Source organism: Bos indicus x Bos taurus, chromosome 2 (genome assembly GCF_003369695.1).
Source record: "Bos indicus x Bos taurus breed Angus x Brahman F1 hybrid chromosome 2, Bos_hybrid_MaternalHap_v2.0, whole genome shotgun sequence".
Lineage (NCBI taxonomy): Eukaryota > Metazoa > Chordata > Mammalia > Artiodactyla > Bovidae > Bos > Bos indicus x Bos taurus.
The window spans coordinates 128,385,230-128,399,216 of NC_040077.1; the positions used below are offsets into that span (position 1 = coordinate 128,385,230).

General features: G+C 48.8%; 1 protein-coding gene across 1 annotated transcript in view; it reads left to right on the forward strand.

Annotated features, from left to right (window-relative positions):
• The window catches only part of IFNLR1 (interferon lambda receptor 1), a 24,163-nt gene extending 20,579 nt beyond the window's left edge, over positions 1-3,584 (forward strand). The window contains exon 7 of the mRNA XM_027520361.1: positions 229-3,584. Coding sequence (XP_027376162.1) covers positions 229-999 — 771 coding nt within the window. The 3' untranslated portion in view covers positions 1,000-3,584. The remainder of the gene's footprint in view (positions 1-228) is intronic.
• Positions 3,585-13,987: the final 10,403 nt, after the last annotated feature.

The following is a 13,987-nucleotide window of genomic DNA, read 5'->3' on the forward strand; positions in this document are numbered from 1 at the left end:
AGTGGCTCCAAGTCCCCAGCAAGGCTCAGCTCCAGCTGCCCTCGAGGTGACCTGATTCATCATACCCCGCTACGGGCTGCTGTGCTTTGCTGTCACTTCCCGGGATCACTTCCCAGAGAAACGACTTCCATTTGAATCCCTTGTCTATTTCCAGGGGAACCCAAATTAGAACAGTCATGCTTCCAGAAAGGCTGAATCTTCTGTTCTTCTCTCCTCTCCCCAAATCAGAGCTTCTCCGGACACAGACTCTGCGGGGCAACCTTTCAGCCCGGTGGCCCAGAGTGCCTGCACGACTTGATCGTATGTCCCCAAAAGGAAGTGACCAGAAGGGTCAGGCTGACCTCTAGAGTCAGGGCCCCAGCCCCCGTCCAGGCCAGACCAGAGAAGGACAGCGCTGAGGAGAAGGACGGTGAGGAGAGCACAGATGAAGAGGACCTGGATCCTGGCATCAGCTTCCAGCCCTATGTTGAACCGCCGCCCTTCCTGGGGCAGGAAGCCCAGAGCCCGGGGCCCACCAAGGCAGGAGAGCCCTGGACTCCTCTGGTCCAGGGGGAAGGGTCCTCTGCCTGCAGTTCTTCAGGCAGAAGCTGGGTCAGCACTGCGGGGTCCTCCTCCCCGTGGGATGAGGCTGGATCCTCGGGCTATTTGGCCAAGAAGGGGCCAGGCCAGGGGATGGGTCGGGAGGAACACCAGAAGCCTCTCCCACCACCCAAGGACTCCAGTTCCCTGGGAGAGCCCTCCAAAGACAACGTCTCCTCCTGGACCAGCTGGGGCTTATCATCACCAGGGCTGAATCTAGTCCCTGGAGAACCCCCAGTTTCTCTTCGGACACTGACCTTCTGCTGGGACAGTAGTCCTGAGGATGATGAGGGGGAGGAAGAAGAGGAGGAAGAGGGCTGGAGGGAGTCAGAAAGTGAGGACAGCGGTGCTGGCAGCTGGGGGGCTAAGAGCCTCCAGAGGACCGAGGTCAGACCCTTGGGGCATTACTTGGCCAGGTGAGCTGTGCCTCCGAGTCTGGTTGCTGCTGAGCTTTCTGGGGACCCAAGACATCATCAAGACTTGAAATCCCGGGAGCATCATTGCTGGGGCAGCAGAGGGTCCTCAGAGCACCTCGGAGAACCCCAGCTATTAGAAGCCGTCCACCAGCCTGAGCCGTCAGAAGCCACCTGCCCTATGACCTGCTTGCTTTGCACCAAGCACCAGGAGGGGTGGAGACAAGAATGGGTGGAGGGCAGAGGTTGGTTGGGTGTAGATCACCCCACTGCCCCTGGGGTGATAGGCCAGCTGGAAAGATTATCTCTGGACACCGTGAAACGGGCAACGTCAGGTCCCAGCGGACATGAAGGCCGACAGCACAAGGGCCCATCCGGCTTTGGGGAGAGAAGGACTTGGAGCGCACCTGGTGGAGCGGAGACTCGCAGCTTTCTCCAGCATCCGCTGGGCTTCCGCCTCCGCAGAACTCAGCCTTCTGGTTTATGAGTTCCCTAGGGTGGGCCCCGGTGAAGAAAAATCTAGTTGGCCGAGGGTGTTGGAGAGGCAGAGGAAGGGGAAGGGCGTCGTCATTGAAGGCCCAGTCTCTGAGTCACGCGTTTCACAATCTAGAATATCAGACAGACCTGGGTCCAGATCCCAGCCCTGCCATTCACCAGTTGTGTGGCCGGCGGGGAGACACCCTCCTCCTCTGTGCCTGAGTCTCCCCACCGCAGCTACCCCCTGGGTCGTGGCGAGAGGTCCGACAGACGCGTGGTGCCTGCCGCATCGTTGGCACTCATCACGCGGTGACCAGAGAATTCTCCCATCCACCCAGGCTCCGGGCGGGTGTGGGCACCACTGGGCATCTCCCACCTGTGACCCCAAACTCAGAGTGACTGGCTTCTCACTCCAAGTCTCCCACCTACCTCCTGCCCCCACTGCCCCCCGTCTTGTGGTCAGGAAACTGAGTTCTCAAAAACTGAAGCCCAGTCAGGGGCGTCTCTGGTCCCTCTCCCTTTTCATGGCAAAGAGCCAAATGGTGCACTGTCTAGGGAGTCTGATTAATGGTGGTGGGGAGCAGCCCAGCAGGGAACTGGGCCCCGGGCCTGTGATCCCCAGCTTAGCACTTTAGACCCTTCAGTTGCCCATTCTGGTTGTAAAGGTGTCCCATTTCCCTTCCGATTTTGAGAAACCACTGTCTCTGGAAACAGGTTCTTGCCCGGGGGTAGTGATGGATGTTCTCAAACAACTGATTCGGTAACCTAATTTTGTCAGCTTTGTGGCCCTGCAAGAACCACAGAGATCAGAGCAAACCTTGCCTCTGCCATTTCACCTGCCAGGACTTAATACATTTTTCCATTGATGCAAAAAACATCTTCATAAGCTTTGTAGCCACAGGGCTGTGCTGTTTAGAAGTCAGCATAAAGGTATAGCATTGAGAGAATGATCTGGAAAAGCTTCTCAAACTTCCAGGGCTTCTCAAACTGTGCTCCCGAAAGACCTGGGCTTCACAGGAAGAGGAGTCTCAATCTCAGGGGAAGCTAGAGGTTCCCCCAGGTTCAACCAGAGCAGCCTCCCCAGACCCCTCATTTTTCTCCAGCACTCTCCACGTGCAATGGTGCTTGGGAGTCTCCACTGCTAAAGAAAAAATTAGCAAACCCCCTTTGAAGTTGAAAATCCTGTCTTCTGTTTCAGATGAGGAAGCGGAAATGTTGACTTCACTGTATACGTCGCTAAGAGTGAGGTTGGGTCTCTGGCCCGCCTGGGCAACCCCGATCCCCTTGGCCATGTAAACAGTACCAAGGTCTCGGCAAGGGGCACGGGGTTGCAGGGGCCTTCCCCACTGCTGGGAGGCATGCACACGCTTGCGTGCCCAGGCACACACACGTGCCTGTCTGCAAGGGTTTCTCTCCCATGAGGCTTGTCTGCATCCATCATGCAACACAGGAGAAGAAAAACGAGCTGTGCCTGTGGCACTGGGGAAGGCCCAGGGCCAGTTCCCAGGGAAATACCCAGACCAAGCCCGGTGTCCTTTCTGGAACCTGTCGAGCTGCTTCAAGGAGGTAATTCCAAGTCCCTAAAAGCTATCATCACTGTTGTCTTAGGCTGGTGTCAAGTAACTAACCACTGTATTCTGAAACCTTGTGTGTTTTCTAAGTATTTTTTTCAAAGTTTAATTTCTGACATAGGCTGAACCTTCCTTGAATTCTAAAAGTCCAGCTCCTTCATGGTCATTAGGTTATAAACAAAAAACTATGGGCAGCATTAGGAAAGAACATGCTGGCCAGTATTATCATTTGTTAGGTGTAGTCAGCACTGAACTGTTTACAAAGCCCTTTCATAAACTCATTGGCCAGGAACTGCATAGCTTGAGCTCCAAAGCCACATGTGAAGGACAACGGGGGTGGAGTAGGCGATGCCCTAAGTAAAAGCAACATTCCGATTCTTTAGGGTACTGAGAAGTTTATATGTTGCTCTGAGATATTTGTATTTATTTCTAGCTTTATTTTATGTTTATATCATATTTAAATAATTTCCTAATGTTTGTTGGGACCTACCCTAAACTGTTTTAAATAAAGAGCTCTATTTTTAGAGAAAAAGGCAAAATCGAATGGAAAAGTGTGTGCTCTTATTTCTCAAAGGCTTTTCACCAGTCTTGACTGTTAAGACTAGAGTAAGTCCCCTACATACGAATGTGTTCCATTCTGAAAGCACATTGGTAAGTCCAATTTTTTCATTAAGTCCAAAGAAGTTAGCCTAGGTACCCAGCTAACACTATCCGCTATACTGTACTGTAATAGATTTATAATATTTCTCATACAAATAATGCATACAAACAAACACAAGAAAGTAAAATATATTTCACCTTACAGTACAGTACCTTGAAGCTTCCCGAGTGGCACAGTGGTAAAGAATCTGCCTGCCAATGCAGGAGACCCAGAAGACGAGGATCCGGAAGATTCCCTGGAGCAGGAAACGGCAACCCGCTCCAGTATTCTTCCTTAAAGAATGGACAGAGGAGCCTGGTGGGCTACAGTCTATGGGGTCTCAAAGAATCAGACACAACTGAGAACTCATGCACAGTACCTTGAAATGTACAACCGCTGGCATACAGGGCTGGTATCGAGTGGACAGGAAAAAGAACTACTGACTGGAAGAGAGAGAGGAGATGGGAGGTGGTAGAGCTGAAGGATTGTCAGCAATAGGCGATGGAGGGCATGCTGCAGTTTCGCTTATGTCTGACGCTGATGGCATAGGTTGTGGTTCCTTGCTGGAATCAGATGCATGTTCGCAACTTTGAAAGGTCACAGTTTGAAGATTCATATGTAGGGGCTTTCCTGGATAAGGTCCTCGGTTGGGTCCCCAGCAGCAGACCAGAGACAAGGACTTGGGGGTATACAGCAGTGCAGTGATTTCAGAAAGCACCAACAGGAGAGTGGAAGAGAGGGAGGGGAGGCAGCCAGCCCAGGCACAATCAGACAGGTAAGGCCTCTGAGCAAGTGGGACTCAGTCTTCCCAGGGAGCTTTGGGAGTTCAGTATTGGGCCCTCTGGATATGTTCCACTACCAGGGACAGGAACTGGGGAATTTATCCACCAACCCCCAACAGTCCTGTGTAGAGAGCCACTCCCTCCCAGAGAGGTGCGGGTACTTGCAATTGGAATCCATCAAACTGAGTGCACAAGAAGACTGCTCCAGTGCGGCCAGAGCTGTGCCTACCACCCCGGCAGCTTACCTTTTTGCAACAATGGCCTATGGAAGGATAGAGACTATCCTATGTGGCAGCCTTACGAGCCCAAACTCATTCTAGTAGCTCTCTACTGGGGAAGGGTCTCCCAGCTCCCACCAATCCCTCAGGATAACTTCGGAAAACCTAAAAAAAAAAAAAAAAGGCCTGTCATTTTACCAGCTAAATGGATTTATTCAGAAAGAGCAAAGAACTGCCATTTATGACATGCAATCCGTGGTGAACAAGCGAGTCCAAAGAACAAGGAGAGGAATGTTCCTTTATAGGGGAAAGACGGGCCGCTATAAGTCATCTATTGCAGGAAACTGGGAGTTCCGAGGGTAGTGGCTCTTCATTGGCTGAGTTAGGACAGTCTCTCATTGGCTAGGCTGTTGCCAGGCAAAGAGAAATTCCTCCTCCTGCTGGGTAGTAACATAGTAGCCCTCTTCCTGTTGGGCATGCAAGGTTATGTCTCTTTCTGGGGAGTCTGTGATTCACAGCAAGAGGTAGAGCAGGAGAGTTCTCCCTTCTGTCCTCCCAAGATTAGTCACTCAGTCATGCCAGGCTCCTCTGTCCCTAGAATTCTCCAGGCAAGAATACTGGAGTGGGTAGCCATTCCCTTCCCCAAGGGATCTTCCCAACCCAGGAATCAAACTCAGGTGTCCCTCATTGCAGGCACATTCTTTACTGTCTGAGTCACCAGGGAAGCCCTTAATCCCCTACCTGTAATCTTTTATTTTCTGTAAACTTAGCATCTATGACTGTTTGCTTACAGCTTCCTGGAGTTCATTCCTGTGTGCACAAAATCAAGCTAAAGTGATGGGAGTTTGGGGGCTTAAAAAAAACCCAACAACTTCCCTGCTGGTCTAGTAGCTAGGACTCCATACTCCCAATACAGGGGTTCAATCCCTGGTCAGGGAACTAGATCCCACATGCCACAACTACAAAAAAATACCCCGTTATGCCACAATGAAGATAGAATATCACACATGCAGCAACCCAAATGCAGTGCAGCCAAATAAATATATATATATATATAAAAAAGATGAGAAGTTATCAGTTCAGTTCAGTTGCTCAGTCATGTCCAACTCTTTGTGGCGCCATGGACTGCAGTACACCAGGCTTCCCTGTCCATCACCAACTCCTGGAACTTACTCAAACTCATGTCCATTGAGTCAGTGATGCCATCCAACCATTTCGTCCTCTGTTGTCTCCTTCTCCTCCTGCCTTCAATCTTTCCTAGCAACAGGGTCTTTTCTGATGAGTCAGTTCTTCGCATCAGGTAGCCAAAGTATTGGAGTTTCAGCTTCAGCATCAGTCCTTCCAATGAATATTCAGAACTGATTTCCTTTAGGATGACTGGTTGGATCTCCTTGCAGTCCAAGGGACTCTCAAGAGTCTTTTCCAACACCACAGTTCAAAAGCATCAATTCTTCAGGGCTCAGCTTTCTTTATAGTCCAACTCTCACATCCATACCTGACTACTGGAAAAACCAAAGCTTTGACTAGACAGATCTTTGTTGGCAAAGTAATGTCTCTGCTTTTGAATATGCTCTCTAGGTTGGTCATAGCTTTTCTTCCAAGGAGCAAGTATCTTTTTATTTCATGGCTGCAGTCACCATCTGCAGTGATTTTGGAGCCCGAAAAAATAAAGTCTGACACTGTTTCCAATGTTTCCCCATCTATTTGCCGTGAAGTGATGGGACCAGATGCCATGATCTTAGTTTTCTGAATGTTGATTTTTAAGCCAACTTTTTTACTCTCCTCTTTCACTTTCATCAAGGAGCTCTTTAGTTCTTCACTTTCTGCCATAAGGGTGGTGTCATCTGCATATCTGAGGTTATTGATATTTCTCTCAGTAATCTTGATTCCAGCTTGTGCTTCATCCAGCCCAGCATTTCTCATGATGTACTCTGCATATAAGTCAAATAAGCAGGGTGATAATATATAGCCTTGATGTACTCCTTTCCCTATTTGGAACCAGTCTGTTGTTCCATGTCCAGTTCTGTTGCTTCTCGACCTGCATACAAATTTCCCAGGAGGCAGGTCAGGTGGTCTGGTATTCCCATCTCTTTAAGAATTTTCCACAGCTTGTTGTGATCCACACAGTCAAAGTCTTTGGCATAGTCAATAAAGCAGAAGTAGATGTTTTTCTGGAACTCTTTCGCTTTTTCAAAAAGTTATATCTCTGTCTAAATGAGTGAGTCAGTTCCATGAATCAGTTACTCAAGAGATACTGGTTGGTGCTCGGGCCTATTTCTGCCCAGGGAGCCGCACCCCTTGGCATGTGATGTGATGATATAGGATGCAGAGGTGTGACTACACTTTATGAATTATCAGCAGTCTGTTTTTTCCCTTACTGTCTCTTTAAGTGGGCTTGGGAGAAGAAGGTGGCGATCCCAAAAGAAGAATGCCTTAGAGTACACGGTCCTGGTGGGACAAACCATCAGCAGGGAATGGGAGGCTGCTCTCCAGGAGCCAGTGCCTCCAGGGTGAGTCCCATCCATTCTTTTAGGTTGTTCAGCACATCCCATCCCACTCTGAGCCTTGACTTCTCTGGGCACTAAATGGATGTCTTGGAAGCCAGATTCCAACAGGGGCTCAGACTCCACAACTCCAACTCCTATCTCTGAGTTCCAGGCCCTTTCAGGGGATGCATGCTAAGCTGCTTCAGTTGTGTCCGCCTTTTTGTGACCCCATGGACCATAGTCCACCAGGCTCCTCTGTCCATGGGATTCTCCAGGCAAGAATACTGGACTGGGTTGCTGTGCCCTCCTCCAGTGGATCTTCCTGACTCAGGGATCAAATCTGCAACTCTTATGTCTCCTGCATTGGCAGGGGGGTTCTTTACCACTAGTGCCACCTGGGCAGCCCTTTCACGGGATGTGTGCAGGCGTGCGTGCTCAGTCGCTTCAGTCGAGCTTCCTCTGCTGCTTGCTACTGCTGCTAAGTCGCTTCAGTCGTGTCCGACTCTGTGCGACCCCATAGACGGCAGCCCACCAGGCTCCCCCGTCCCTGGGATTCTCCAGGCAAGAACACTGGTGTGGGTTGCCATTTCCTTCTCCAATGCAGGAAAGTGAAAGGTGAAAGTTAAGTCTCTCAGTCGTGTCCGACTCTTCCGTGACCCCATGGACTATAGCCTACCAGGCTCCTCCATCCACGGGATTTTCCAGGCAAGAATAGGAGCCTCCTCTACATAGCTCTAATCCAGCCTCAACGCCTAAACTGCAGAATGCAATCCCTTACTTCTCCAATCTCTGGAATTTGGCCTCACAAACTACTGCCAACTCAACCTTCTAAGTGGATATTTATGACTGTCCTGATTGCCACCTCCTGCCATCTCCATGCCTACATACCCAGGAGGCTGGTTTTTTATGAAGGTTTTTAAGGCTCCTCTCTTGATCCTTGGTTCCTCATTTTATAACAGAGAAGACTCACTGCAGGAAGTGTCCTCCAAAACTGCCCAGAGACATCAGCTTGTTTAATCCTCCCAGCATCACTGAGAGTAGAGGCTCTTTTTCTCTTTTGTAAATGAGAAAGCTCAGGGTGAGAACTTAAGCTACCTGCACACTGCAAGCAAGTGGCAGAGCTAGGATTTGAACCTAGGTCTGTCTGCCCAAGGCCCATATTCTTTTCACTTCCTGACTCCCAGGGTATGTATAAACCTGTTTCCCCAATCCTGGTATGTGATGCAGGGTATTCTTAATGTTTTATGAGGAAGCATGACCTTGTTAGCATGTAATAAGCTGCTGGAACTCCTTACCCTGAGAGAGACAGCTAAAATTCTAAGCAGAGTCAGTGACTGCTGAGCTGAATTTGTGTTTGTGGTCACTGACAACAACTGGATAAGGAATTCCAGGATGTCAGGAGAGGATTCCAACGTCAAAGTGACATAGAAGCAGAGGCCATTTGAGCTCCAGGGGCCCTTAGAGGACTCCTAGACCCCAGCCTCCTTCATAGACAGAGGCCCAGAGAGGGACCAAAGTCTACTCAAGGTTACCTGGAGTCAGGTGTAGGGGTGGGAGCAGACCCAGGCTCCCAACTTGGAACATCTAAGCCAATGTCCCTGATTAACACAGCCAGGCTTGGAGGCAAATGACTCCAAAGTGAATATGATGCTTCTTTTCTTTAATAAAAGGCTCTGGGGTGAATTGTCAAAGATTCATCCCTTGCTCCTCCCATCCACGAGTGGTCAGGGACCCCTTTCAAGCATTTCACTGCTGAATCACCATGGAAACAGCACTCCCCTCCCCCAAAGCACACCCCACTCCCTGCTAATGTTCTTGCTTCTACAGAACAGGTTCTGGCATCCCCAGGTGTTCAGAGATGGGACAGAAGCAGGTCATATCCCTGAGTGTCATTTTAGGAAATGCTTTTTCCACAGCTTAGGGGTATTCCACAGCCAGTATTGAAGCCCTGGCCAGCTCCCTCAGCACATTCATTCATCCGGCAAATATTCCTGGGTATCTGCTTGGTGTCAGCTCGTGCAGGATGCAAGTTACATGCTCTGTCCCCCAAATGGTGAGATACGTACCAGGTTGGAGGAAAGACAGGGGGCCATGGGAGCTGTGCCTCCTAATCTACCCAGGTGAGCTGATCACATGGGGCAGGCTTCCTGGAGGAAGTGAGCTTGAGAAGCAGTCAAGAATGAAGAGGAATTAAAGTGGGATGGACATGGTGTTCTGAGCAGTGGGTACAGCTTGTGCAGAGGCTCAGAGGCAGGATAATGCAAGGTGTAATTGGAAAATTTTATCAGAGGGAAAACAAGTGCGTTTTTCTGGCTGTCTGAGTCAAAGAGCTAGCAAGGGCAATCTGCTGAGATAAAGGTCAGTTCTGTAAGTCGGGGCTGGAGAGCTGCTCTGTGAAGGATACGAGAGAGTACAGAGGAGGCTACCGAGAAACACAAGGGGTGCTCTGTGCGCTCAGAACATTGTCTTCCTCACTGGGGAGACAAACACCTTAAACCTGAGAGGCCAGAGAAGGAGGTCATCTAGGGGGCCTCTCCTGGTGCCCTACCTTCTTACCCAATACCCCCAGCAGCCAAGTGCAGCCCGTCACAAAGTCGGCCACACCTTCACGGGGAGAGCTGCTTCCTTAAACCGAAAGGAACTTGCCTCTTTAATACATCCCCTTACTCTGTACTCTGGTTTTCCTGTTTGGAGGTGGTTACCAAAAAGGGGCTCAACCCTTCTCCATGCAGCAGCCTGTCTGATATTTGAAGATGATGCTGGCACCCCACTTTGCCCCCACCAGAGCCTCTTTTGTCCAGTCATAAACATGAGCACAACTCAAGAATAATATTGGACAATGCCAAGTACACAGCAGACCAGAGTTCAAGGAGGATTTTTTTAATTTTTAATTTTGTATTGGAGTAGAATTGATTTATAATGTTGCTTTCTTTTTTTAATATTTAGTGTTGCTTTCATTTCAGGTGTACAGTAAAGCAATATAGCTAACATACACAAAAATCTCTTCTTTTCCAGATCCGCCTCTCGTATAAGTCACCACAGAGTACCGAAGAGCCACACTGCAGAGTTCCTTGTGGGATACAGTATGTCCCTGCTGATCTTCTATTTTATATATAATAGTGTGTATATGCCAAGCCCAACCTCCTAATTTATCCCTCTCCACCTTTCCCCTTTGGTAACCGTAAGTTGGTTGTCTAAATCTGTGCATCTGTTTCTGTTTTGTAAAAAAAACTTTATTTGCATCTTTTTTTTTAGATTCCACATGTAAGTGGTAGCATATGATATTTGTGTTTCTCTGTGTGTCTTCACTTGGTAGGTAATCTCTGGGTCCATCCATGAGTTATTTCATTCTTCTTCAAGGCTGAGTAATATTCCATTATATATATTCATATATATACCACATCTTCCAGAAGGAGTTTTTAGAGTGAATCTGTGATAGTCTGGAGCTATCATGTGCAGAGGAGAAACCATCCCAGCTGGCTGTGAAGAAGGGGGTCTCTGGTTGAGGGAAAAGAAATCCCAGAGACAGGCCAGCCCAGAGAAAGGCCCTGCTTCAGTGGCCACTTGTGTTGTGCTGCCACCGTACTTTTCCTTAATATTTTGTTGTTCAGTCACTCAGTCGTGTCCAACTCTTTGTGATCCCATGAACTACAGCATGCCAGGCCTCCCTGTCCTTCACCATCTCCCGGAGTTTGTTTAAACTCATGTCCATTGAGTCGGTGATGCCATCCAACCATCTCATCCTCTGTCGTCCCCTTCTCCTCCTGCCTTCAATCTTTCCCATCATCAGGGTCTTTTCCAGTGAGTCAGCTCTTCACATCAGGTGGCCAAAATATTGGAGCTTCAGCTTCAGCTTCAGCATCAGTCCTTCCAATGAATAGTCAGGGCTGATGTCCTTTAGGATGGACTGGTTTGATCTCCTTGCTGTCTAAGGGACTCTTAAGAGTCTTCTCCAGCACCACAGTTCAAAAGCATCAATTCTTCGGCCCTCAGCCTTCTTTATGATTCAACTCTCACATCCATACATGACTATTGGAAAACCTTAGCTTTGACTAGATGGACCTTTGTCGGCAAAGTGATGTCTCCGCTTTTTAATATGCATCTAGGTTGGTCATAGCTTGTCTTCCGAGGAGAAAGCGTCTTTTAATTTCATGGCTGAAGTCATGCTGCTGCTGCTGCTAAGTCGCTTCAGTCGTGTCCCACTCTGTGCGACCCCATAGACGGAAGCCCACCAGGCTCCCCCGTCCCTGGGATTCTCCAGGCAAGAACACTGAAGTGGGTTGCCATTTCCTTCTCCAATGCATGAAAGTGAAAAGTGAAAGAGAAGTCGCTCAGTCGTGTCCAACTCTAGCGACCCCATGGACTGCAGCCTACCAGGCTCCTCTGTCCATGGGATTTTCCAGGCAAGAGTACTGGAGTGGGGTGCCATTGCCTTCTCCGGCTGAAGTCATAAAATAATATATTTCCTGTAAGAACTTTAGAAAATGCAAATGAGCAAAGGAAGGAAAATAAAAATACATTTAATTCTACTACCAGCCAGAGTTAATTCCGTGAATGTTTTCATATATATCTTTCAGACTGTTTTCTCTACGTGTGTATGTGTTTTAACAAGCCTTATACTGGGCATAGTTCATGCCATGCTTCTTTTTGGCCGGTTTACGGGATGTTAGTTCCCCAACCAGGAATTGAACCAGCGCTGTTAGCAGTGAAAGCGCAGAGTCCTAAGCACTATACACCAAGGAATTCCCCAGGCTTCTTTTCATTTAGCAAAATATGGTGACCCTTTACCTGGGTCACAAAACAGTTTTCTCCAGCGTTGTTTTGACGGCCGCATTCATCCTGCGTTGGATGGACTTAACAGTTATGTGTTTAGCCAAACCCCTAGAGTCAGATATGAATGCTGTTCTCCTTTATTTTTTACTATTAGAAATGATGTCTGGATGTTCTCAAGTTCTTTAACAATCCAGGTGTCTTCCTTGTCATTAATAGTCCCATAATCATAGTCCCGCCTAAGTATGGGGGGCCTAGTTCTCGCACAGGTTCCTTCTTCCAGGTGTTTCTGAGAGTCCCCAAGGAAGACTTCACTTTCCACAGACCTTCAGGCTTGCAGCCTGTCCTCTCATCCAACCAGCCCAGATTATTCCAGCGACTGCTCCTCTCCTGACGAGCCCTTCTTTGCATTTTTGTAACCTGTTTCTCTGACCGTGATCTCCCCACACCCCCTTGTCCCTAAAGTCACCAAAGGCCCTTCAGCCATCATAGTCCACTCAGGAGCAGAGAAACCTCTTGAGTCTTTCAAACCAAGAGACTTTCACATAAGGGAGTTGGTTGCCCAGGTGATGAAAGAGCTGAGAATTCACTCAGGAACTGAGAAGCAGCCCAGAGAGGCACCACAGCAGGAAGTTGCTCCATCCTTTGAACTAAAGGGGAAAATGGAAGGAGACGTTATCAGAGCCCAGGCCACCTGATGGAAAGATGGTGGCGGCTGCCTGGCTGGAGGCAGCAGGAGCCCAAGAGGAGACACTGCCTTTGGGGGAGGCCACTCAAAGCAGAGGAAGAGGGGGAAAAATCCCCTGACTTCTCTCCTCCAGCTCACCTCCCAAGGCACTGAACCTAGCAGGAAGTCGTTGGCAAAGGAGTCTGGGAAATGCAGTTTCCTGCAATTAACAGGACAGGACTGGCACAGTTCAGTTCAGTTACTCAGTTGTGTCTGACTCTTTGCGACTCCATGAACCGCAGCACTCGAGGCCTCTCTGTCCATCACCAACTCCTGGAGTTTACCCAAACTCATGTCCATTGAGTCAGTGATGCCATCCAACCATCTCATCCTCTGTCGTCCCCTTCTCCTGCTGCCCTCAATCTTTCCCAGCATCAGGGTCTTTTCAAATGAGTCAGCTCTTCGCATCACGTGGCCAAAAATTGGAGTTTCAGCTTCAATATCAGTCTTTCCATGAACACCCAGGACTGATCTCCTTCAGAATGGACTGGTTGGATCTCCTTGCAGTCCAAGGGACTCTCAAGAGTCTTCTCCAACACTACAGTTCAAAAGCATCAATTCTTCTGCACTCAGCTTTCTTTATAATCCAACTCTCACATCCATTCATGGCTACTGGAAAAACCATAGCCTCGACCAGATGGACCTTTGTTGACAAAGTGATGTCTCTGCTTTTTAATATGCTGTCTAGGTTGGTCATAACTTTCCTTCCAAGGAGTAAGCATCTTTTAATTTCACGGCTGCAGTCTCCATCTGCAGTGATTCTGGAACCAAAAAAAAATAAGGTCACAAGCCATACCTTAATTCCCCCAAAATACACCTCAACTGTGGCTATTTAGTCAAACAAATTTTGCCAAGGACTCAGAGCTGACAGAAAACAAGTACAACACAGAGAAGAAAAACTTAAATACAGATCCCTGGCCGTCACAGCCAACTACATCCTAAAACCAAGGCCTCTAACCCTCCCTGAGGACCCAGCTGTCCCTGCTACAGGACTCAGCCAGCTGTTGTGTGACTGGGGCAGGCCAAACTATCCACAGAGGTAGAGATCTCTGATAAAGTCCACCCTAACCAGAGTCCAGGCCCCTTCAACCTTCTCTTGAGGCCCAGTGAGAAGGGGAAAATCATTGCCTAAACACCCATCCCAGTGGGTATCACGTAATCCCTATAGATCCAGCTGCATGTGGTGAGACAGCCTGGGTGAGCAGTTTGAATCTTCACGGTCCCCAGTCAAAAGCCCATTCCTGAGTTTTGCCCCCATCTCTAGCACAGTAGAGTCACTGAAATCTCAGACCCTTTTTTCCCCCCTAATGTTTTGCAGGTTTCT